This window comes from Mandrillus leucophaeus, unplaced genomic scaffold (assembly GCF_000951045.1).
Source record: "Mandrillus leucophaeus isolate KB7577 unplaced genomic scaffold, Mleu.le_1.0 Scaffold873, whole genome shotgun sequence".
NCBI lineage: Eukaryota > Metazoa > Chordata > Mammalia > Primates > Cercopithecidae > Mandrillus > Mandrillus leucophaeus.
In genome coordinates, this window is record NW_012109508.1 from 344,729 (window position 1) to 371,457 (window position 26,729).

General features: G+C 42.0%; 1 protein-coding gene across 1 annotated transcript in view; it reads left to right on the plus strand.

The window, feature by feature from the left end:
- Window positions 1–1,527: 1,527 nt before the first annotated feature.
- The window catches only part of AGXT2 (alanine--glyoxylate aminotransferase 2), a 50,482-nt gene continuing 25,280 nt past the window's right edge, over window positions 1,528–26,729 (plus strand). Inside the window, exons 1-9 of the mRNA XM_011969129.1 lie at window positions 1,528–1,615; window positions 8,433–8,521; window positions 9,630–9,814; window positions 12,185–12,308; window positions 13,936–14,030; window positions 15,695–15,788; window positions 16,411–16,504; window positions 22,621–22,721; window positions 23,275–23,367. Coding sequence (XP_011824519.1) covers window positions 1,528–1,615; window positions 8,433–8,521; window positions 9,630–9,814; window positions 12,185–12,308; window positions 13,936–14,030; window positions 15,695–15,788; window positions 16,411–16,504; window positions 22,621–22,721; window positions 23,275–23,367 — 963 coding nt within the window. The remainder of the gene's footprint in view (window positions 1,616–8,432; window positions 8,522–9,629; window positions 9,815–12,184; window positions 12,309–13,935; window positions 14,031–15,694; window positions 15,789–16,410; window positions 16,505–22,620; window positions 22,722–23,274; window positions 23,368–26,729) is intronic.

Below are 26,729 nucleotides of genomic sequence, written 5' to 3' on the forward strand. Positions count from 1 at the left end.
TTGATGTTGGGTGTCTCTCACTATAAAAATCTCAAATCTTACAGCCCAAGAAAAATCTCAAGTCAAGGAAGACTGCAGCCTGCGGTGTTCACAAAGGCAAAACTGACCACAGTCCAGTAGAGCTGAAGAGCATATACCAGACTTCAGGAACTCAACATTTTCTCCCCTCTGTCCAACCACAGGACAGACTGTGCACCCCAGGGAGATGCTGTGTGGCCACTGGCCTCACTGACTTGGATTACTCCTGCAGCACATGACCAGCCAGCTCATATGATCACTCCCTACTGCCCCCAAAGTAGAATTGACTGGGAGCTGGAAACCCACACAAAAAAAAGGACAATTATACTGAATATAACATACTCCCTGTGCTTACCCAACACCTTCACCTCCCACGGGCATTCAGAGTCAACAGTTGTTATGCAGGTGTTTGTGAAGGATGTGGCCAAGTCAGTTGTCTCCCCTACAGCGTGATCCAAGATTAATGATATCTACCCATCCCCACTCCCTCGACCCTCTAGTTGCAATCAACTTTGTCACTGTCCCCCTTGGGCACTGCCATGTAGAGCACGTGGCCCCCCATTCTGAAGCAGTGGGAAACCTGGAAGAGATGTACCCTTCACAACCTGATTGGATCTTAAAAACATGGATCTAACTGAAAAGAAAAAAAGACACACATTACACATATTGATATAAATTAAAACTGCATTCACCTTAAACGATACACATTCTACAAGCATGTGTGCCAAGAAAAGGATATATGTAAACCCGCTAAATAGTTGCTTATGGGGATTGAAGGTAGGGGGGAGGCTGGAGTGGGATAAATGGGAATTTAAGAAATAATGAAAATAAGGCACATTAACTCCTCAGCTCTCAACCTTTTGCCTTCCTCAGACACATAAGAGGATCCACAGCTGTCCAGAACCTTACCTAGTTATTAGGTACTCTCTGATTTCTTTGGAATGGCTCCTTCCCCATTGTTTTCTCCTCTCTTTCTCTAAGACCCCCAAAACCAATTTATTTGTTCATTCACTTCATGCATATCCTCCTTTTTGCTCTCTTAGTCACATCTCTCATTTCTCAGTCTCTGACCCCTTCAACCATGTCCTGATCCTTCTCCCACACCCAGCACCACCCTCCTGCAGAGAAAAGTGTACCCAGATGAAACCCCGATGGAATACTAAACTAACAGAACTCGTCAGATGACCTTTGCTTTATCTGCCTGCTTTCTTTCCTCTTCCCTTCTGTTCTCTTCTTTTCCTTTCTTTTCTCTCCTCTTCTCTCTGTCCCTCCTACTTTCACTCTCTCTCTACTGCTTTTCCTCACTCTCTTTTTCTCCCCGCTTGAAGGCACTGTTACTAGCAATAGAGAGCTCTGGGGCTTGCCTGAAGCCATGGACAGTCACCACTCCAGGATTCCCCTTTTAGCGCCTCCTCCCCATCTTAATCTCAAAGTCCAGCAAGGATAGTGAGCAGTTAGAGCCCGACCTCCAACCTACTTCCATGGGGGTTTGCTTCCTGAGCAGGAGAGATGACTCTAGTCTGGAGACATTTGCTGAGACCCTTGTGCCTGGTCACCTCCGCTCCCAGGATCCTTGAGATGCGTCCTTTCCTGAGCCGTAAGTGGAAACCAGGGGGACATGGGTCGGTTGAGGATCAGCGAGAGGGGAAGACTTGAGCTCTGAAGGCTGCTGCCTGGGATTCTGGAATGTTAGACCTGGATGAGGTCTTAGAGATGAGGCATGTTTTTAACACACAGGTTCTCACCCTGAGTCGATGCCCCATTTTCATAGCCAATATTTTGTAAAGCTCCCTTTTATTTTGAAATGAAATTCATGATAATAAAACCTGACTATGCTTATTTTCAACATAATGACATGCTATCTCAGCTGCAATATTTTTAAAAACCAAAGGAAAGCAATTCAAAATAAAGTGTGACTTCAACTTACAGATGCCCAAGGATGATTTCTATTTTTTCTTTTCTGAGACAGGGTCTCCCTCTGTCACGTAGGTTGGAGTACAGTAGCGTGATCATGGTTCACTGCAGCCTTGACATCCCAGACTCAAATAATTCTCCCACCTCAGCCTCCTGAGTAGCTGGAACTATAGGCACATGCCACCATGCCTAGCTATTTTTCTTTTTTAACTTTTTGTAGACGTGGGGTTTTACTGTGTTGCCCAAGCTGGTCTTGAACTCCTGGGCTCAAACAATCCTCTCACTTCAGCCTTTCAAAGTGCTCGGATTGCAGGCCTGAGCCACTGCACCTGGCTAGGATGACTATTTTAAAAAACATAAAGCATCTGCATGAATTTTCATCATGCCTCTAGGAAGTGAGACCATTGTCTCAATTACCAACAAAAGCTGTGATTTACCCAGAGTCATCCAAGCCAGGACTTGACCCCAGGCCCTCCCCATCCACTCAAACTCTCCTCTCTGCAGCAGGAACAGGAAATATGAGGAGATGTGGGGTAACTAGACATTGGTGGCTTTATGAGTGATGTCCTATGTGCCTGTGATTTTCACATGGATCTTGTTTCACGAAAGCCCCGCTTCCTTCCCAGCAAATTCCCTCATGCAAACATGAGATTAAGCAGCTGTCTGTACATTTATGTGCCTGTGCTTCACAGGCCCTAAACAGGTATGGGGACCATTTTCCATTCCCCATTGTGACCAACTTTGTCTTCATTTTCTCCTCATCTTTCCCTTTCGCCCTCCTTCCTTCCTCTCCTCTTTGCTTTCTTCCTCCTGAAAATTGCAATTTTTTGAAACTCGATACATGCATGATGCTTTCAATGCATTATGTCCTTTTATCTTCAACCAAACTTGTTAGTGAGTACTATTATCTCATTCCACAGATGAGGAGACAGGGGAATAAGGAATATCTAAGAAATGTGGTCCAAGGCAGAAAAATGTAAGTGACAACTTGGGATTCACAGCCAGGCCTATCTGACTCCAAACTCGGAGAGATTCTACCAGGCCCTGTCTATCCTCCCCCAGTCTTCCAGTCCTGTTTGGACTGCTCTTTTCCCTTGGTCATGAGTTTTTTGCCAGAACATCACTTAACTCCAACGTTTTCTCAGAAGCAGGTAAAATTATACCCAGTCTTATGCTCAGTGAGGAGGAAATTATGCTGAAAGTACCAGCTGCTGACCTAGCAAGAGAAATGCCCTAGGCTGCCCCCTCCCCTCTCCTACCCCAACCTCTGAGCATTGTGTAGCTGCACAGTGGAGCAGCAGATAACCTAGACAGGGCAGGTGAGTCCTAGTACCTAGAGATCTTGATCAACTCATTGGGGATGCCTTACCATAGGCCCAGCAAGGACACTACGAAGGAGCACTCTTTGAAAACTACACCACCTAGACTGAATGCCATCCTCATTACCTGGCCTTGCAAAAACCTTTGGGACTTTTATGTCTACTTTCTTACCTACTCTACCTAGGTCTACGCTTGCTCGTGCTTGTTCATCTAAACACACACTCACTGAACATACACTTTGGGAGCACCGGCCACATGCGAAATATACATTCAGGCAAAATATATGAGCATCTATTATGCACCAGTGCTGCAGACTTAGCCACAATAGGCAAGAAAAAGCCCCTGCCCTCTATTTCAGGAAAGAGATGGACATAAACGAGTAAGTAAATATGTAAATATATATATGTGTGTGTATGTATGTATTTATGTATGTATCCAGTAGAGAAATATACCATGAATAAAACCAAATCTGGAAAGGGAATAGAAAAATATAATGGGGGAGGGGAGAAGGGAAGGGGCTGTGGTAAGGAGATTACCATGTTTCAAGTGTTGTTATATATGCAAAAATAAATAAGTCACAATTCTTGCATAGTATCTACATAGTTACTATACAATATTCATATGCCTAAAATGTCCAGCCTTGCTTACGTTTTGATATGCACAATCACTTTGGGCTAACTGTATGCAAAGTTATGGAAGCAATTTGCTTTCAGTACAAAAGTGTGGAGAAATATCTCAGTGGGGCATTCTTTCCTACAATTAGCTAATGACTGTGAAATGTATAACATTTGCAGGCGGCTGAGGTATGTGCTCCCTGTAGCAATTTCCTAATATATGTCTGCTCTCCCACAAAGGAAGGGGGGCACAAAAAGTAATCCATTTCTAGCTGAGATGTTTCTCCATTCCTGCCAAGGCTATTTTAAGAAAACATTCAAAATTTACCCTAAAGGGGGGCCTCCCATGTGCACCCCTCCAGGCAGCCTTGCCACAGTCAGAATTGATTTAACACATGCCAAGGGCCAGGGAGGGTGATCACAGAGAATGACTACTCCCAAACATGCAGAAGGAAGACCCACTCACCTCAGAATCAGGAATCGAGCAGCGCTCTCGCTTGTGGACAGACACAACTGCCCCTGTTTGGCTTCAGCAAAAGGGCATATACTGGAAGGGTATGAAGGAATGGAGGCAAGGAGGGAGGGCGGCTGAAAGAATCGACAGGAGGCTGAGGAGGTGGACAGGACCCCACACGCAAAGAAACCAAGGAAGGCCAGGCAGGAGTAGAGTAAAATCTGGTAGGAACCGCCTCTTAGCAGCTTTGCTGGGGGGATGCAGGCACCTGGCATTCGTCACCGTCATCCTTTCACCCAGAGCACGCACGGGACAGAGGGGACCTCCACAGAGAGGGCTGCGAGAGATCATGTCCTGAGCTGGATGATACCCAACAGCAATGACGAGGGTCCTCGGCAGTGTCCTGCAGACTGCAGTCCCATGAGTGAAGGAAAAAGGACCACTCTGCAGTCTCCAAGCTGGCAGCTCCAGGACAGGGAAGCAGAGGAGAAAAAGTTTCTCTGCCGACCAGACACTGTCATTCAGGCATCCAAACACCAACACAGCTTCAGCAGGCCTCCATGGGAGGCGGTGTCTCAAACCCTCGACCTTAGTGAGGGACTTCAAAACTGCCAAGGCGTCAAATTCCATCTGTCACTGACTCCACTCTAAGGTGGATGGAGGATGAAGTCTTCCTTTTCTAACTCGTTGGCTATCCTAAGTATTAAATGAGATTCCAAATGTGACAAGGTTTTTTTCAAGTTACCTAAGATGCTATACAGAAATGAGATAGAATTAGCATTTGGGGCCAGACTCAGTGGTTCATGCCTGTAATCACAACACTTCCGGAGGTCAAGGCAGACAGATGACTTGAGCTCAGGAGTTCGAGACCAGCCTGGGCAACCTGGAGAAACCCGGTCTCTACTAAAAATACAAAACATTAGCCGGGTGTGGTGGCATGCACCTGTGGTCCCAGCTACTAGGGAGGCTGAGATAGGAGGACTGCTTGAGCCTGGGAGGTACAGGTTGCAATGAGCAGAGATTCCACCACTGCACTCCATGTAAGACCCCAAGTCTATTAAAAGTAGAAAAAGGAAAATAGCTGGGCATGGTGGCAAGTGCTTATGGTTCCGGCTACTCAAGAAGCTGAGGTGGGAGAATTGTTTGAGCCTGGGATGTCGAGGCTACAGTAAGCCATGATCACACCACTGTACTCCAGCCTGTTTGACAGAGGGAGACCTTGTCTCAAAAAAGGAAAAAAAGAAATCATCCCCGGGCATCTGTAAATTAAAGCCATACTTTATTTTGAATGCTTTCCTTTGATTTTTTAAATTATCGCAGCTGAGATAGCATGTTGTTATTTTAGCACATTATATGAGCATTGGGCAACAGAGCCAGACTCTGTCTCAATAATAATAATAATAATTAGCATTTTAATAAATCACACTGTGTCCACTGCATATTTTCAAATATTTTACAAACTTTTTTTCATTTTAAAAGGTGAGGAAGCCCTTAATAAATACTCCCTCTGGGCTGAAAACTGGCTATAAATACTGAAAAACTCTTTATCATTACAAAGAGAATTTTCCCAAGAGTTTCCAAATGCCAAAAAAAATTGATTTTTCTCACTTACTTTGCCCAACAGTTTTTGTCATTTGACATCATGATTTTGGGGAAAGAAAACAAAGTTACGGTGACCTGTAAGCTATAGAACTCTGTGAGAATTGGGCAGCTGGGAAATGAAAGCTTGCTAGTTACCCACTTGGCATTTATTATGCAAAAGCGATGCTGTTCTCCAAATTGAATTCCATCTTTCAATGTCTTGAGTTGCTCATGTGAATTGAAGTGAAAATTGGTGAATTGGATGAAAATCATTAGCTGTCATCTGTTTAGCCTAAAAAGACACTATCCGATTAGTTAAAACAATAAGACAAAACAAAACAAAACAAATACCTACTCACAAATAGACCTTGGATATAGTTTTATTAATCTTAATCTCATTCATTCCTTCCCCTCTACCTCCATCTCTCTCTCTCTCTCTCACACACACACACACACAGGTATGCATATGCATATACACACATACACAATCTCCAGGAGCCCCCAAAAAGCTTTATGAACCCTCAACTCTTACATCATCCTCAAAATCCGGGCTATTTTGAATAAAGAATGCATGCAATTATCTAGATAACTAGATTTTAATTTTTTTCTGGCAAATAATAAAAACCAAAACAGTTTTATTTCTTTCTGTCCATCAAATATCAACATTATTACTATTATTTTTGAGTTTTAGTTATTTATTAAGAGGGGTGATATGACAGTCAATAGATTTGGAGGTATTATCCAGATTTATTTCACTTACTGACTCCTATTATATTTCTCCTACTTGCTCGTTACTATCTGTCTCTATTTCTTCCTTCCTCTTTCTTCTTCCTTTCTCCCTTCTTCTCTTTCTTCCTCTTCTTTCTTCCTTGCAGAATTTCATGTATTTCATTTGAAGCCCTCACTCCACCATCATATGCTTATCACTTCTGTGAATAAATGAATAAATAAACCTGCCTTGACTTTAAAATTCAAGCTTTTCCTTATCAAGTCTTTCTCTCCAACTCCCTTCCCCCTCTAGCCTACTTTCGTAAATCCTATAACCCTGGAGTCAAGAGAATCTACAACCTCCTCAATGGGCAACTCCAATTTTGCAGACAGAAAAATGAGACTGAAGAAACGAAAGGATTTTTGAATTCTTAGAAATACTTAGAATTTTTGTTCCATCTCAGAAGCATAACTAATGCAGAGAGACACAATGAAAAGCTTTTTAAAAAGTGAAATTCTCAGAAAACTGAAGCTATCGAATTTTTTGGTCCTTTCTATGCATGGAAAATCAAAAGTCACTTGCTTTTAAAGTAAGAGCAAATTAATGACATTAGTGATTACTTAGAGCAGAAAAGTGAATGGGGTCTCTTTGAAAGAAGGTATAGTCAGAGCTGTTACTTTCCATCTTCATTTAAAAATACAATTGTTCATTATGTTTCTCAGGACTGTGACTTCATAGCCACACAAAACACTAACATTTCTTTCTTGCATTCAAACCTTCATGCTGAGAAAGAGACATAATTTCCTCAGCTCTCTCCACCTGTAAAATTATCTTAATGTTGACCTTTAGTCTTCAAAATTAGGAGCATCTTTCCTAGGAGTACTTATAAGTTCTCCAGAAACTTCTTCCAGCTCTAACGTTCTGATTCCATTATTCCATCCCACTGCTGCAGAGGGGCCAAAATCTGTGCTGCCAGGGAAGGGTGGAAATGGCTGAGGAATGAGCAAAACAGACCACGGGGCTAGAAGTCAGAGGAGTTTTGTTCTTGTTCTTCACCTAACTAGCTTGATAGCCTTAAACAGATTAATTTACCACTTTACGCTGGTTTCCTTATCTATAAAGTATGCATTTTGACACACACACACACACACACTCACACACAAATGTAAGGTCCCTCCTAGCTCCAAATATTTAATGAATCTGGTTCAGCTTATCCCTGTTTTGTCACAGTCCTGTGTTGGCAGTTTTTTTTGGAGTGGGGGAGGTTTTGTCTTCTGGGTCTATTTGCCTGTGTTTATTAGTCTAATGTATTGTCTAACACTTGCCTCTCTCCTCGTTCCCTACACGAATAGTCAACAGTCATTAATTCCATGTGTACTGACAGCTAACCAGGTACCAGGCACTGACTAAACACTAGAATTCAGGCACTAGGCAGCTTGAAGCCTAAAAAGCACCTCTATTAACAGAGGATGGACTCCAACAACACATCACACTGGCAGAAGTTTTGTCTACTGATGAGAGAATCAGCATGGTGAGGGTAACACGGACAGTTGGCCTAAACTGAGCTTCCCAAACTTGCGAGGGACTGCAGTAGATTGTTTTTCCAGACTACATTTGAGAAGAACTATCTTTTTTTTCCTCCAGAAAACTCATTATTGAGATACTCAGTTTTTAAATCCAAACTAAAAGCTGATTTACATGATTTTTTAACTAAGAAATAAACAAAATTGTCTAAGCAGTTTTATTTGGATAACTACAGGTGACTTTCACCAACAGACCTATGTCATGCTTAGTTGAGGATTCTAACTCACTTCACTTTCGGTAGGTGCTTCCTGGACATCAGTAACCAAGCTCAGTCTTCATACAAGGCCCAGAATGCCTCCATGTGACTTCACACCTGAAAGATACCAGGTAAGATTCAGGGCTTTAAGAACACTCAAAGAGGTAGTTTCTCTGGGGAGGTCTCAATTGATTGTTTCCTTAAGAATGACACAAAAATAGCCCTGCTTGCCACTAATCTATCTCATTCCAGATATTGTACCTCTAAGTCATTGGAAGCATCCGAAACCCTCTTACTCCCTTAATGCTAGTATATAAATTGGTGTCCATGTGTGAGAGATACAGACAGAGACAGAGGCAAAGACAGTACATGAAACACACTATACATTATAATTAATATATGCATTTCAGGGAGATACACACACATCACAAATGTGATGGCACACATTGGCTTTAAAGTAAATGTTACTCCTGTTTTAACTGACTCATGTGGCCATCTGACCTTCCTGAGCCCTCCAGCCAAAATTAAAGTTATATTTTTGTTCTCAGGCTAATAAAGATTGAGCTGGCATTTTCTCTCTCACTTTCTCTCTCTTTCTTTCTTTCTGTTTCTTTCTTTCTTTCTTTCTTTCTTTCTTTCTTTCTTTCCTTCTTTCTTTCTTTCTTTCTCTCTCTCTCTCTCTCTCATGCATGTACCTGTGCATGCGCACACACACACAGCAACTCCTTTATTCTACATGATACTTACAGGATAGAAATTGTAGAATCAATAGGTACTCATGAGGGATCCACAAAGAAGAGAAATACAGGAGAGATACTTTATAATTAAAGATACAAACATGACTAGCACTTCATTGCATTTTTATTTTTTAAAACACTACCACAACAAAAATGACTTATTAGTTCAGACTAATTGCTTATTAGTTCAGATATTTACTTCCAAAGTCTATTTTTTTCATAGTTAAAATCAACTCAAAGCCAAGGCTTTTCATTGATAGGTAGAAATTCCAGCCCTTTTCTAGAAAGAGATTGAAAGCCTACAAATAATAATTCACTTCCTTAAAAGAAAAGGCTTTAATTTCTTGCAAGGATGATACTGGGTAAGTACACCCACTTTTGAGCCTCTACAGGCTAGCAGCCCTCTGCTCCATCCACTAGAGAGACTGGGCACTATTACTCATAGATTGGCTACCATTGACCTTCTAAGAAGTGTGTGGGTTTAAATTTTGTTTATCTACAGTCCCTTGGCTACAATCGTGTCCTGGAAATCCACAAGGAACACCTTTCTCCTGTGGTGACGGCGTATTTCCAGAAACCCCTGCTGCTCCATCAGGGGCACATGGAGTGGCTCTTTGATGCTGAGGGAAACAGATACCTGGATTTCTTTTCCGGGATTGTTACTGTCAGTGTTGGCCACTGCCACCCGTGAGTATCCTTAAAATCTGGGGATTTTTGTTGCAAAAGAATGCATGGAAAACAATTATGCTAGTGATTCCAAACTCTTGATTTGCTTATCTTGGTTAAAAAATATCTATGACAGATTGTGGCTGACATACTCCCTGCTATTTCCTGAGTACAAAATCTTGACACTCTTCTTTTCCTTTTCTTGACAATGCAAGATTTTGTTATTCTCATGTCACATGTAGTGTGGCATGTACCACATGACTGGAGTCTTGCTGTGTGTTTCTCATTAGCAACAGCTTTCCAAAGACAGGGGTGCATTCAGGGAAAGGAAGGGAAGGGAAAGGCAGGCGGCTCTCAGAGAAACACATGACAGGCTTGTCAGGCGAGGGATGATGAGAGATGAGAAATAGCTTCTAGCCTGGGGAATTTTTCTCATGGCCTCTGAGAGATGGAAGAGGAAGAGAAGAATGATAAGAGACATATGCAATTCTAGCTGGAAATTTACCTGGAAATGTATGGATCAATTAATCTAGAGATTATCTGCAGTGATGACGGTACACTCGCCCACACAGATATCCTTGGAGCATTCTTGGTTTCCATGCAGTGCTCTCATTTCATGTTTGTTCTCTCTTTCCTTTAATAATCTGACCAATGCAACCTCACACTAAGTTAGGGGAAAGCAATAAAGCAGCAAGTCTAAAACAAACTGAATAGGTGTGGGACCTTCCATCAAAGCAGGAGGCCAAGAGTTCCCCCTCACACAGCTGTCAGGAGGTGAGAAGTGAGTGCGCCTCAGGGTTCCAGCCCTTATCTTTTCCTCCCCTTCACTTCTCCTACCCTCTTTCATGATCAGGAGGCCCTAGTCCCATGCAAAGTCACGAGAAGTATCCAAAATAAATGTCAGATGCAATTTCAAACGTAGGACAAATATACACAAAAGAAGTAGAGAAAATGGAATAGAAAATAAGTTCAAACATTCTCATTGAATCTTCCCAATAACATTGACAGTCTTCCCTGGAAATGGGAAGCCATCTATTTTACCCCTCCTGTGGCTTTCATTTATTTTACTAAACAATGTTTTTGTCAAGTGTCTCTTCTTTTCAAGAATTTACTGATACTCCACAATTTTCTAAAGTGAGTTTCATGGAACATTGATCACAGGAGTTTTCGTGGAAAAGGGTCCCATGAGAAAATAAGTTTGGGAAACACTTTAAACTATTTCTCCTTTCTGAAGAGAAACAGTGTACACTAGTCTATTATAGGTACTAAATGTCCTATAGTAAAGACATCTGTATAATCTGATATTTCTCAAAATATTTACCCACTGGATTGATTTTTTCTGATGTGAAAGATATTAATAACAAATAAGCACACCAACATGGCACAAGTATACATATGTAACAAACCTGCACGTTATGCACATGTACCCTACAACTTAAAGTATAATAATAATAAATTAATTAAAAAAAAAAAAACAAATAAAATTGGTATGTAACAAACTTTAGCAATTAATGTCCTTTACAGCAAGTTCAGACATCTTGGCTTGTGTTTTCAAAGCTAAGTCAGGTTCCACAAATCTATCATCCTTAGTCCCTATTATCTCTCAGTATGAAACTTCTAATCCTGTAAGGTTGGCCCAATCCTTCAAAGAATGTGGCTTTATAGTTACAAAATGTTCATCCACACTAACCCCTGTTCAGACTCAGATATTAGAATCTCCCTGCAGAAAAACTATTAATCTTAGTCGGACGTGGTAGCATGCACCTGTAGTCCCAGCTACTTGGGAGATTGAGACAGGAGGATCTCTTGAGCCCAGGAATTGGAGATTGCAGTGCACTATGATTGTGCCTGTGAATAGCCGCCACACTCCAGCCTAGGCAACATAGTGAGAACTCATCCCTTAAGAAAGAAAGAAGGAGGGGAGGAAGGGAGAAAGAGAGGAAGGAAGGAAGGGAGGGAAGAACTATTGATCTTGCATACGTGTGCTTGATGTATCTATTCTTCTTTAGAAAAACAAAATGGAAAGGACTCAGGCTTACAACTAGTCATCTTTTTTTCCAAACTCTTCAAAGGATGGCTAATAAGAAAGCATAGTTAGAAGGAATTCTAAACCCAAACTTCCTCCTAAACTAGGTATTTCTTTTCTAAAATCCCTGTAATCATTGAGTCTTCTTTTGAACCCTGTTCTTGGAGAGGAATTCATTACCTTTTGAGGCAACACGACCCATTTCTGGACACCCGTAGTGGTTAAAGGAGTTTATTCTCACATGTAAATAAAATCTGCCTCTTGAAACTCTTTGAGAAAAAACAGTACGTTCGGGTCCAATGGCCAGTGTGTGTGCAGGAGGGGCGTGACACGCAGTGCAGGTAACTGCTCTACTGCTTATCCAGGAAAGTGAACGCAGTGGCACAAAAGCAACTCGGCCGCCTGTGGCATACAAGCACTGTCTTCTTCCACCCTCCAATGCACGAATATGCAGAGAAGCTTGCCGCACTTCTTCCTGAGCCTCTTAAGGTACAATGCTCTTCCTACAGGAGCTGAATTTTATGGGGAGAAAAAAAGGTACGATGCTCCCAGCTCAAAGGGACAGGAGTCTTATGATTCCAGGGGAGCTGCCCCAGGAAGCAGGAACATGGGCAGGAAATCTAGTCTATGCATTGAACATCTGTAGTGGTGATCTGATGGCTACATCTGAAAGCAATCAGACAGAAGGGAATTTATGAATTGCTGGTGAAACAAGCCAGTGTTCCCTTGTGTCACCTCTGAGCCTCTGTCTCTCTTTGCTTGCTCTCCTCGCCATATCTTTGCAGAAATCATTTCCCGGGAGCCATAGGCCTGCTGATGTTCTCATCTATGTCCTCAAGAGGTTTTTATCTCATTGCTCCTTAGCCTTTCTGCAAAGTTATTTGCATTTCTTTTACAAAGAGTGAAACTATTTTAAATAAATGCTATTTGGTTCATTTGGTCCAAAATACACTTAGATATTTTTTTCTACATGAGCTGTTTTTCTGCATCTGAAATGACTGATATTTTAAATTGAACTGAGATGTTAAAATGTTGACCAAGATTTGCATTTAGGTATTAAATGAGTTCATACATATGAAGAACCTAGAACAGCGCTTAGTCTCGAGTGTTAGCTATTATTATTTTACCATGTTGTCTACATTACCTGGAATAGATGAAGAAATTTGGAAGAACTGCAACCTCAGTTCAGCCCCAGATGTTCACGGAAGAGCAGAAGCAGAGAGTCAGCAGAGTCACGAACACATGTCTTCCAGTCCCTGAGTCTGGAGGGCACAGTTCGCTTTCATTCTCCCCGTTCTTTCATCCAGGCTGAGCTGCATTTTTTGTTTACTTGTTTTTTCTCTTTTTTTTTTTTGAGACGGAATCTCACTCTGTCACCTAGGCTGGAGTGCAATAGTGCAATCTCGGCTCACTGCAACCTCTGCCTCCCGGGTTCAAGCGATTCTCCTGCCTCAGCCTCCCAAGTAGCTGGGATTACAGGTGCCTGCCACCACACCTGGCTAATTTTTGTATTTTTACTAGAGATGGAGTTTCACCATGCTGGCCAGGCTGGTCTCAAACTCCTGACCTCCAGTGATCTGCCCGCCTCAACCTCCCAGAATGCTGGGATTATAGGCCTGAGCCACCACACCCGGCTTGTTTACTTGTTTTTTCAACATTCACACACACAGCACAGTCAGGCTGGGACAACCCCTGGAGTTGTAGGGTCAGAGGTCCTGTCTTGTTCCAAGCCTTTAGAATCAGGTGAGTGGGTTAGGGTCAGGAGCCAAGAAATCCAATCTTTGAATCTATCAGCTACTCACTGCTGTGTGCCCCTCAGCAAGTCTCCTCTCTTGGCATTTTGCAGACCATCAAATAAAGCCAATGAAAGCCCGGAATGTTCCACAGCGGAGACAATCTCTTAGCCATTTTTGTACGTCTAGCACTTAGCGGCTACTGGAGGAAGGGCTATGAAATCCATATGTGGTTAAATGATGGAACTGCTGGGTAATCCAAGCTGATATGAAGGGAACTCTCCTTAATACTCAGGGGCTGGACACATGCCCTTCAGCAATTTTAAATGAATGGGTAATAAGGAAATAAATTATGAGGCCACATGTCTTCCTTTCCTCTCTAGGTCATTTTCTTGGTGAACAGTGGCTCAGAAGCCAATGAGCTGGCCATGCTGATGGCCAGGGCGCACTCAAACAACATAGACATCATTTCTTTCAGGTAATCACCACTTGGAATATTCAACCTTAGGAACACTGACTTACCCCCATTCTTAATGTGTATCTTTACATTAGCATGGAGTGGGAGAGAGGTTTTCTCGGGAATATTGTTCTAATTGTTAAGTTTTAAGGAAGGATTGGTCAATTGAATTTTATAACAGGATAACTGCATTCAAGTTAGCCTTATACAAGAGAGGGGGCCCCAACTGGTCACAAACAGCTTGAAGTCCTCATTATGTCATAGATCCTCCTATGGAATTAAAGAAAAACCCACATGACAGTTTTTTAACTTTGAAGGTGTGGCAGGGACCACACCGTATATCAAGCAGTAAAGGACTGTTCCCCACCTTAGAAGATCAAGGCTCTACCAAAAAATACTAGCCCGTTTTAATTTCTGCTTATGATAAGGAGCTGTCCGCTTATTTCATAGGGCTAGCTGCACCCGTTTTTCACCCTTTATTCTCCTTAAGTTCAGAGGATGCACATGTAACCCTGTATATTTCTGCTTCTTCCATTTACTTTTGAGCACTGATAACAGATTAATTAATAAACCCTTAATGGCTATATTAGAACTAAAAATAATAGAAAACTAAGCATTTTGCTCACAGTTACCTTCCTTGGGTAATCGTACACAGCACATTTAAACAGACTCCTGAAAGTTAATGTAAAAGATAGGAATGACTTACGGTAAAAGTTGATGGAATGAAGAAACAGTGGCATTTTTAACCTGTCTGGTCATAATTTCTGTGTGAATTCAAAAGAAGATTTTATTTAATCCTTATGATAGCACATTCAATACTGCACATTCCATATCAAATGAGCATGCAGTTATTACAGGAATCAGGAATATGGCAATAAAGAATTGTGATTAATGTATTACCGAAATAACATTCCAGAATGTGTATGTCCAGGTAAGTATTAAGTAGTCACAGTGCTACCAGGGTTCAACACACATTGTGTCTCCTTTTTCAAGATATATTAGGTCAGTGCAAAAGTGATTGAGATTTCTGCCATTAGAAGTAATGGCAAAAACCACAATTACTTTTGCACTGACCTAATACAACCATTCTTTTGAATAGTCTTAATAGTCCAAAATCCTTGTTTAAAAGTGATTTTGGTATGGAAAATTGTTAAAACTCATTTGAAGCTGACACTGATGATCAGGAGCATTTATACTAAACATAACTGTTTCAGGTTCAAAAGATACAAAACCTATGTTTCTTAGATGGAGAATAAGGTAATTCATAAGGTGTGTAAGTCCCTAAAGATATTGAACAACAGGTATATCACAGGAAAAAATATTTGGCTTCCCAAGGCGACTACTTCGAAGACTGGTATTCATTGAACATATAATTTCTGGTATGTTGCTAAAAGATGATTCTCATTATGATGGAGTAATAGAGTAGGGCAGGTCCTAAGATTGGAGGTCTTGGACAAATGTTCTCCAAAATTCCTTTCACAGTTTCAAATCTATGTTTTCTAACAACAACTAGAAAAGACTATTAAGTACATTCACCTGACGTAGGTTTAGATGTGTTCTTAGAAATCAGAGGTGGATGTGAATGATGTTCTATTTCATCTTCATGACCTTCCTGGATTTTCTCTTTTGTCCTACTCAGTGGACCAGGAACTTGACTCAATCCTCCTGTTGTTTCTTCTCTGCAGAGGAGCCTACCATGGATGCAGTCCTTACACACTTGGCTTGACAAATGTAGGGACCTACAAGATGGAACTCCCTGGTGGGACAGGTTGCCAACCAGTGAGTTTGGAGATTTTTCTCTTGTTTCTTTAAAGACTGCTGGGTATGTGAAGTAGTTGATCAGGTTTTCCTGGTATAAGGATTAGAAACTAATATAAAGCCTGTCATTAATCAGGGGCTCAATTTGACCTAATTGAATTGGAGACCACTTGAGGACACCATTAGAAAGGCCTTCCGAATCTGAGTAATAATTAATGACAGGGTTTTAAAATTTATTTTGCTTTTAAATAAAATCAAGTAAACTGCAAAGCTCTGAGAATCTTGAATGCACAAAATTTCTATGAAGTCATCACTGTACTCACCTTCTGTTCCCACTTACTATACCCACCTTTTCAGCATCAGAATCAGATACCTAATTATTCTTATTCTTTCAGATGCCCTTACCCACTGCACCCTTGAGCAAGTTGTTTCCAGGCTAACATTGAAATCAGTTTCCTTGTTAGAGTGCCCACATAGCTGATTCTAAGAAAAAATTATCTCTGCAAAGCAGATTATTCAGTTTTCATCTTAAGTGGGGGAAGAATGAGGGAGGAAAACTAAGAAGCCCTCTTGTCTTGATGGCGGCCTAAATGGGCTGTCTCGTGTTCATGTTTGGCCACACTCCTTCTTTTGTCATTTGCAGACAATGTGTCCAGATGTTTTTCGTGGCCCTTGGGGAGGAAGCCACTGTCGAGATTCTCCAGTGCAAACAATCAGGAAGTGCAGCTGTGCACCAGGTCCGACTGGGCAAGAGAGGGGCCAGTGGAGGGTTGGATGTTGGAAAGGGCACGAATAAAAGCACACCTATCCCTGAAGGAACAATTGAATTTGAAAACATGGAAAAGGGAAAAGCCAGAGGAAACAACACTGGAAAGAAACCAAGTTATTCCTCATTGAATCAACACTTAGGTCTGCTATCACTTCACTCTCAGACCATCTGTCTGGCCATGTAGGAAAAGCATCTCATGCTATCAGAGCCAAGCTTAAAAAAATGACTATCAGCTGGTACTTGATTCAAGGCATTCTATTAGCTCTATTATAATAGCAATAGCTCTGGTGTCAATTTTAAAATGAAACAAGCTTGATGTGGTGGCATGCCTGTAGTCCCAGATACTCGGGAGGCTGAGGTGGGAGGATTACTTGAGCTGAGGAATTTGAGGCTGCAGTGATTCATGATTATGCCACTGCACTCCAGCCTGCATGAAAGAGCAAACCCCTGCGGGGTGTGTAGCTCACGGCTATAATCCCAGCACTTTGGGAGGTCGAGGCGGGCAGATCACCTGAGGTCGGGAGTTTGAGACCAGCCTGGCCAACATGGTGAAACCCTGTCTCTACTAGAAATACAAAAATTAGCCAGGCATGGTGGTGTGCACCTATAATCCCAGCTACTCAGGAGGCTGAGGTTCAAGAATCACTTGAACCTGGGAGGCAGAGGTTGCAGTGAATTGAGATCACACCACTGCACTCCAGCCTAGGTGGCAAGGCAAGACTCCGTCAAAAAAAAAAAAAAAAGAAAACCCAAGAAATCAAGATAGGTGGGATTATTTACCAATCCCAATGGACGGAGGGAAAATAATGCTTTTGGGAATCTCAAAACTCCAGTCAAAAAGTTCTCCAGGGACTGCCAGCTAAAATGAGAGCATCTGTCAAACAAAACACAAGGCTGCCCTTCCTTCAGGCTGCTGACAACCCTGGCAAAAGTTTCAAAGGCTTTCTCAAAAGGAGAACTTCCATTTATCAATCACATTTTTATTTGCATTCTTTACCTATACTTAATAGGAGGGAGAGGAGGCAGGAAACATCACCTGTTCCTTGCTAATCAACAAGCCCTGCCTCCTATTTGTCATCGCAACCTTTTGAATAGCTGCTCCTTAGTAGCTCTGAAGGAAATAACTAAAAGCTTCAGCCCAGTGATTTTTAATGGAATAGTATGAATCACTGGGTTGAGAGGAAAAATACAAAACAGAAGTCTTAAAAACCAGCTCTGAAAGGAAGAAAATTCACCGTCGTCTTAAAATTCAGATGACATAATAGCAAAATGGAGGTAAGAAAATGAAAAAGTAAGTACTGGAACAAGACAAGATGTCACGCTCACGGAATTTAAAACCAGAAGGAAATGTAAAGCTATAAAGTTATAAATCAAACTCTTCACTTTAAACATGAGGAAAGCCAGATTCACACAGAGGAGACTGGAGGGCTAAGATCTGACCTCAGGTCTTTTCACTCCAAAACCAGTGCTCCCAATTCCTATAGCCATCCTCATCCACACTGATGTGCCGTCAAGATAAACCCAAGCTGAAAAATCATTCCTGTCCTGCAGGCCAGGACTGAGGAGTTGCATGAAGTCAAGAGATGGATTCCACTCTCAGCTCTGGCATGGTTCGGCTATGAGCAAAAGCTTCCCCTTTTGCTTCAGTTTTCTCATTTGTAAAACAGAGACAGCACTATCTGGCTGCTGCCAACACCATCGCAGCACTTCATGAGATAAAGCATAGAGAGTTTATGTAGAGAAAACCAGACCACAGCAATACCTGGTAAAGCCATATTTGAATATTGTATCTGTATGGCAACAAGAACTAAAATCAGTTTGATGCACCTCCCAGACCCTGGTCTGACTGCAAAACCACCAGCACAGAGCCTAGTAGACAGAAGCACTCAAGAGGTGGCCATTCCTTCTTTTCCTGCCATATGTTCCTCTTTCCATATAGAAGAGAGACAAGCCTACTGTAAGGCCTACTATAGGACTACTTAAGCGAATTTGACAATACCAGAAGTCCATGGTCTCTCTAGTGGCATCTAGAGGCTAAATGATAGTGACAGGCGTACATTTCTGCTCTGAACTATTGTCTTTGGCATATCTGAAGTCAGCTGTTTTCTTTCTTATTTATTTATTTATTTATCTTTTGAGACGAAGTCTCACCCTTGTCCCCCAGGCTGGAGTGCAGTGGCGCAATCTTGGCTGACTGCAACCTCCACCTCCTGGATTCAAGCGATTCTCCTGCCTCAGCTTCCCAAGTAGCGGGGATTACAGGTGCCTGCCACGATGCCCAGCTAATTTTTGTATCTTTATATTTTTAGTAGAGACCAGGTTTCACCATGTTGGCCAGGCTGGTCTCGAACTCCTGACTTCAGGAGATCCGCCTGCCTTGGCCTCCCAAAGTGCTGGGATTACATGCGTGAGTCACCGTGTCCAGCCAGCTGTTTTCTTAACTCATATCTTCAAGAGACAAGACTATGTATGTAATCTTTGAACAGGATTGGAATACAAAAGAAGGACCCCAGCCTCCTCCACTGCCTTTAGTACCTGGGAAGGGTTTAGTCTTTGCTGTAAACTGGAATATTCATATATGTTTACAGAAGCATCCAAACATGTGCAGTTCTTTGACTATAGATGTTGCTTGTTCTCAATTCCTCTTAACCTATTGATAGGAATACCTTAAGAGGAATTGAGGCACCAACCATGGTAGAGATTTTTCTCCTCTCAGAAATATGTCATCTCTCCCAACAGAGGTGGGGGGTCATTTTGCGAGTCTAATCTAGATGTTTATGTGGTATATTTCTTTGTTCTACTCCATCTACCTCCCAGGGTTTTTTCTCCCCAGGGGTTCATTCCAGGCCCTGAGTTTCAGATGTAAACCATGATGAGATGCAATCCTCATTACCTACTGCCCCCACAATGTTCCAAACCTGGTACTGATCATGTCATTCTTTTTCTTTTGAAAGACAAGTTTTGTTTTTCTTAAAACTTGTAGTTCTTTCTTGGCTCCTCACTCAACGTAACTCTTTCTGTACCACCAGCTGGAATAAATTCTTCCTTCGCCATCCTGTTGCAGTATTCAACAGAACATCCTGTCTTCACCCGCTTGGGGTTTTCCTCCTGCCAAGCCTCTGCAGAAGAGGCCTAACCTGGGGTTCCAGCAATGAGCCAATGCAGCTGGTGTGAAATAAAGTAAAAAGCTCATCACAGTCGATGACTCTCTCATCGCTGAGCATGTGGGCAGAGAGGGAAAACGTCATGAAAGGTCTAGCACAGGTTCAAGCAAAACCTTTTGGTTTGGTTCTGCCCAAATTTAAACTCCACTCTTTGATTTCTCCAGTTACAAATGGGCTTGTTAAATTTCCAAATTATGTCTCTTGAACATAAGACCATCTTTTAGGGTCATCTGAAGCTGTTTCCCTTTCCCAATAAAAACGGGAAATTTCTGTCTCTAGAGGCATAAATTTATTTGTCTACTATATTCTTCTCATCAAAACAACACAAGTGATGCCAAAAACATACTTTGAGGGCTTGATATATTTGTCATTACTTCCTTTCTCACACCCTCAACCTCCAACCTCCAGCTAACCAAAGACATCAGGTACCTCTGTCAATCAAACTTTTCCGAATATCACACATAACCTAAAAATATGTTCGGGGCCAGCTAGCATTTCCTCACTTTTAATGAAGAGCTGAGGTATAAAATTTGGTTTTGATGGTGATTGCAGAAGGTTTCTATTCCTTCTGTCTAGCACCGTGGAGACAGCACTGCATCCATGCCTCCAGGCAAGCACTGGGATGGAAGGTGGTGACCCAGACTGCTTTCACTGTCACTTGGGTTGGGGCTTTCCATCCCATCCACATCTTTCTCTGCACTCCTTCTGTCATCTATGGATATAAGTTTAAGTTCAGAGACTGCATGGTGCTGTTTAGAACCAAACAACAGGTGTGGATAAAAATTCTGAAGGTTCAGTCATGTATGGATACAGTTGATCTGGGACCTTTGTTATTCCAGAATAGAAGAATTTCTCTCTCTCTCTTTCTCTCTCTCTCTCACCTTTCCTGCTTCCTTGGTGATTCCCACTTTCAATTTTGACACACAGATGTAGGCTTTTGGAGCTTGGGCAAGCCTGTTGGGCAATCTTCCCACTCTCCTCTCGTCCTCTGCCATCCACAGGATTTCATGCCTGTGTGTCTGTGTGGTGAGGCTTGCAGCTGGTGAAGCAAGGCAGAAATGTTTCTAGTATCTTTAAGCAGGATGGGAAAGTAGATATGGTTAGTACTAAGACAACTGAGCTGGATGGACAGCTGGTACTGGTACCATGATAGCACTGGCTTTTCTCCAGTGGAAAACAACTAAAAAATTCTGGATAAAATGAAACACATTCCCTTCAAAGCATGGATACAAGAAAGCACGAATTCTCAGAAACGCATAGAGATCATTAGGGCAGTGCAGGCAGCTTTGACCCTGAGAGCATGTGTTGAACCTGGTAACCGTGAGCTTCCGTGCTGATGGCTCTGTGGAGTGCAGGGAAGAGATGACGAAGTCCAGGGCCCAGCCAAAGTAATGGATCTTGTAGGAAACCCTCCCCTGCCACAAAGCTGGAGCCCCCAAGGGGCCACCTCTTCATCCATAGGTCAACTAGAATTAAAAACACCACCAAGAACGCGTTACCTGTCACAGGCCAAAGGGCCTGCAAGGATTCTGGTGCTGAATGGAAGTGGAGGGACTGGGAGGAACCACCACCGGAAATTTCATCTGCAGGCTGACTCTCCAAGGCTTTGCCTTGTGAATGCTCATTTCCTCAAGCTTAAAATTTAAAGGACTCTTAGACTCTAACGCCCTGCGTGCTTGGAAGCTGCCAATTCAAATAGGCTCTGGAGGGATCTACCTCATTCTGGGTCTCAAAGAATTCTCACAAATGAAATTCCAAGGAAAATAAACTGCCCCTTGTCAAAAATAAATATACAATACACAAAACTCTACAATCAAGAAAAAGATCTGCAAGGATTTCAAATAACAGAATTATCAGCTAGACTATGACACGAATATGTTTAATACATTTAAAGAAAATCAAATATAAGCTTGGAAATACGTGAAATGGATAGGACATCATGAAGAATAAGAAAGCAAGTTTTGAAAACAAATATGTCTTCTAGTAATATAAAAGTGATTATTGACATTTAAAACTCAGCAGGTGGGTTTATCAGCAGTAAGATGCAGCCAAAAGGAGAAGTAATGAATTAAAGACTGATCACTTCAATAAGGGCACTTTACTGCTTTTCCCCATTAGAAAGACCTCTTAAAAAAAAAAAAAAAAAAAAGAAAGACCTTCAAGCAAAATTGCTCAATGTCTCACTCCAGCCATAATTTCTACTATTTGTTAATATTTTCTTCTTAATGCATTAAACGTTTACTGAGCACCACCTACAGTGCACCAAACAGCTTGTTTGGCCACAGATATTTTAGAAATGAACAAGGCATAGTCCCTGCCCACAAAAACCTCCTGATTAATGGGAGAAAGGTCTGTTAAAAACAAGCACAGGACCAAGTGCCAAGGGCTGCGATAGATGGAAGCCACTTGGCTCTCGAACATTTCTCTTTAAACTGAATTCTAATTGTTCTACAAACATATTTACTAACTCTAAAGACAAAGACACTTTGTAGCTTTAAAACTGTACATCAGATTAGATGGCAATGAAAGGAAATAGAGTTACTTTCAAATAAATTAAATCACTCTAATTCCATTTGAATTAGATCCACCCGTTTTAGAGGATGGGCATCCTTAGGTGAAACAGCTGTCTATACCAGCTCAATGACACTTCGGGACATTTTTTCCCCAGATGGAAAGAACTGAAGTGGTTTGTTTGTGCCTTTATGGCTATCCTAATCTCCCTTCTTGAACCAAAGTACAAGTTGTTCAGAGGGAATGTTCCCCCTTCAGAAATGCATATCCTCACTCCCAGTCCCTGGTTGACTTACCCTGTCTGGGTTTTTGTTTTTCTTTTTTTTCCTGTTTTTCCCCATGCTTCTAGATATCAGGCTCACATTTTCAAATGCTGTGTTTGTTTTACTTTGTGGTTTGTTTTTTGCAGACTGCTGCCAAGCTAAAGACCAGTATATTGAGCAGTTCAAAGACACGCTGAGCACATCTGTGGCCAAGTCAATTGCAGGATTTTTTGCAGAACCTATTCAAGTGGGTACATGAATCTAAGACATTAATGGAGCTGAATCTTCAATTATCAGAAAGTTTTAACTCATACATTCTAGAGAATTCCAAATGAATTAAGTGTTTACTGTGTCCGTCTCTAAATTCGTTCTCTTGGTCTCCTTGAAAGAAAGAAGACACTGACTTTCAAATGATCTTTTAAAAACCCTCTCCTCCATTTCCACCAGACAGGTGAAACTACTGAACTCCTAAAATTCTTAAGAAGAGGAAACCCTGGCCGTTTTTAGCTGCTTAGTAACATCCACATTGTCCCAAGAACTCTTTCGTTAGTCTCACCAAATTCCTCTATTCTACTGTTTTCTAATCTCGGAAAATAATCAATGTTTGCATCTTTTTTCCAGAAGTCATGGTGTAGAGTAATAACTCCTCTTTTCACCCGTAGTGAAAACTGTTCTATAGACTGTTGTTAAAATTGCTAGTGTTACTATCATGATATTGATGATAATGATGATCTAACTTTTTGTATACTTTGAAAGGCTGATGCTATTATTATAGGTCTTCTTGGTCTGGTCTTTTGCAGGGTGTGAATGGAGTTGTCCAGTACCCAAAGGGGTTTCTAAAGGAAGCCTTTGAGCTGGTGCGAGCAAGGGGAGGTGTGTGCATTGCAGATGAAGTAAGTGGCATGTAAGGGTGCCATTGAGTGCTGTGGGAACAGGAGATGCACAGACAGAAACCTCCTAAACTTCCTCCGTGTTCCAGGCAAAGTCTCCAAAGTTTGCCTACAAATGAATGAAATTTTTGCTAGCGGGCTGGTTGATTTGTTAGTACATTCGCTGATGAGTTTAACAGGTACAACAGAATTTAAATATCCAAATTGATGTCTATCAAATAAGTTGCTAACAGACATATATGATGTTAATAGACCGTGACTCAATGTATTTTTTAAATTCCTTTCTAGGGATTGTTTCAGGGGCTGACAAACAACATAGGAAATTTAATCTCACAGCCAAGTTTTTTGTTGTTTTTATTTGTTTGGTTATTTTGAGACAAAGTCTCGCTCAGTCATCCAGGCTGGAGTACAGTGTACGATCTCGGCTCACTGCAACCTCCGCCTCCTGGGGTTCAAGGAATTCTCCTGCCTCAGCCTCCTGAGTAGCTGGGCCCACAGGCATGTGCCACCAAGCCTGACTAATTTTTGTGTTTTTAGTATAGACGGGGTTTCACCATGTTGGCCAGGCTGATCTTGAATTCCTGACCTCAAGTGATTCGCCCGCCTTGGCCTCCCAAAGTCCTGGGATTACAGCGTGAGCCACCATGCCAGGCCCAATAGCCAAGTTTTTAATCTCAATTTTTGCAAAAATAGTATTTACCAACCTGGCAGCATACACCTTTCTGACAAAACTTGCCTGGAAATAATGTGGGGTTTCTTTGTTTGTTTGTTTTTGAGACGGAGTTTCTCAAAACAACAAGAGAAAGTTTCTCTCTTGTTGCCCAGGCTGGAGTGCAGTGGCATCCTCTGCCTCCCGGGGTTCAAGTGATTCTCCTGCTTCAGCCTCCCAAGTAGCTGAGATTACAGGCATCCGCCACCACACCCAGCTGATTTTGTGTTTTTTAGTAGAAACTGGGGTTTATCCATGCTGGTCAGGCTGGTCTCAAACTCCTGACCTCAGGTGATCTGCCCGCCTTGGCCTCCCAAAGGGCTAGGATTACGGGCATGAGCCACCGTGCCCGGCCAAAATAATGTTTTTAAAATAATAATAATAATCCAGCCTCTAAATTAGAAGAGTACCACCACTGCAGATACTGCATTTGAAAATAGTTCCCAGAAAATTGTAAACTAGATTTAATTAAAGCAGCATTGGTGGAATAAGCACACTACCCCCAAGGGCATTACTTTAATGGGAATAAAATTCACTGACTATGTGAGCTCTAGCTGTGTGTTTTTAAAAGGGATTAATTTACCTATGATTATACCTTATATTAGAGTGTATCAAAGAAAGTAGTCCTCTGTCTACTTAGAATAGTTATGGAGATTAAAAGACCAGAGGATGATCACGAGGGCCACAGAAGCCCTGCTTTACTGCTGGGTGACCTATCTTGATTGGACTAACAGGTGGTTAGACCAGCCAGGGACAAGTGGAGAACCTGTAAGTATGTTTCACACCTATTTCAGTCCAGCCATCGTTGTTGGAATAGATTTCCTCAACTAAAAATTTCCTACAGCTAGGCTGGCCGCGGTGGCTCGTACCTGTCATTCCAGCACTTTGGGAGGCTGAGGCAGGCGGATCACTTAAGGTCAGGAGTTCGAAACCAGCCCAGCCAACATGGTGAAACCCCAGAAATTTTGCAATTTCTGCCTGGGCAGCTGGGCCTCTGTTATGCCCAGGTGCATTGGATGTCCCTGGTGTACCACAGGCAACTTGGGCCAGCCTGCTCCTGCTGTGCCCAACCTCCCTTCTCCAATCTGCCCACAAACCGATGGAAGTTCTGGCTGGAGAAAGATAATCTGCTATTTTAAAAAGAAGAGAATATCCAGTCAGTTTGAAATTAGCTACATCATTTAAAAAGATAAACTTTGGCCTCCAAATCAGCACATAGTGAAGCTATCACAGTCAGACTAATTAAAGAGATGGTAGGCTGAATTCAAAGGAAATATGAATTTCAGAATTTTCTGTCTTACGGTTTCATGACTTTCAAACAATGATTGAAAACTGTCTAACACAGGTATCCTTAAGAAGGACTATTCCGAGGACTAGGTAAAAATAAGGATAACTGGAACTTTCTGAGTACTCACTGTGTGTCAGGCACTGTTCATAACACTTTGCACGTGTTAACTCAGTTCATACTTATCAACAGTTCTATAGTTCTATATGCCCCATTGCTATTATTCCTATGTATTAATCCTTTCTCATGCTGCTGATAAAGAAATACCTGAGACTGGATAATTTATAAAGAAAACGAGGTTTAAAGGACAGAGTTCCATGTGGTTGGGGAGGCCTAACAATCATGGCAGAATGCGAAAGGCACATCTTACATGGCAGCAGACAAGAGACAATGAGAGCCAAGCAAAAGGGGTTTCCCTTTATAAAACCAGCAGATCTTGTGAGACTTATTCACTACCATGAGAACAGTATGGGGGAACCGCCCCCATGATTCAATTATCTCCCACCAGGTCCCTCCCACAACACATGGGAATTATGGGAGCTACAATGCATGATGAGATTTGGGTGGGGACACAGCCAAACCATATCATCCCATTTTAAATATAAGTGAATTTAGGTCCAAGGTGGTTAAACAACCTGTCAAGCTTATGCCCTGAGTAGGAATAGGTCCAAGACTCAAATTCAGGCTCCCAAAACCACATGACTAGCCACTGTATCAAGCTGCCCCTCCAAAATGACAGAGCGTGGTGTAGAAAGGGCAAATCATGGCAGAAAGGGAAGGAACACAGGATAGAAAAACCTGAGTGTGGAGGGCCAGTTCTGCCGAGGAGCAGTCTTACACAAGTCATCTTAATTAACAATCAGTGGCATTCTTTTCTTTAAAATGTGGAATTTGGATTAAAGGTAGAAAACCGGCAGCCTCTGGGCCCATACTGGCATAGACTGATTTTGAATTTGAAACTGACTGCAGGGCATGCCCACCCATAGTCCCCACCACACTTGCTGTCATGACCCAGCCTGCTCCTCTCCCTAATGTATGCTCCTCATCTGCAAACACAGTTGAGTTTATGAACGTTAGAATGATCCATCTCTGTACTACTGTAAGAGTCTATGAAACTGATACTTCCTCAGGGACTAAACATGATTTATTGTTCTACATAATTCCACGCATTTGTAACCGAGTCCAAAGCTTGTACCACTTGCTGCAAAACAGTCAATAAGTCAAGCAATAAGGTGTTGGGGCAAGGAAGACCACTTTATTTCGGGGAGCAAGCAAACCGAGAAGACGGCAGACTCATGTCCTAAAGAACTACCTTGGCCGAGGCGGGCGGATCACGAGGTCAGGAGATCGAGAGCATCCTGGCTAACACGG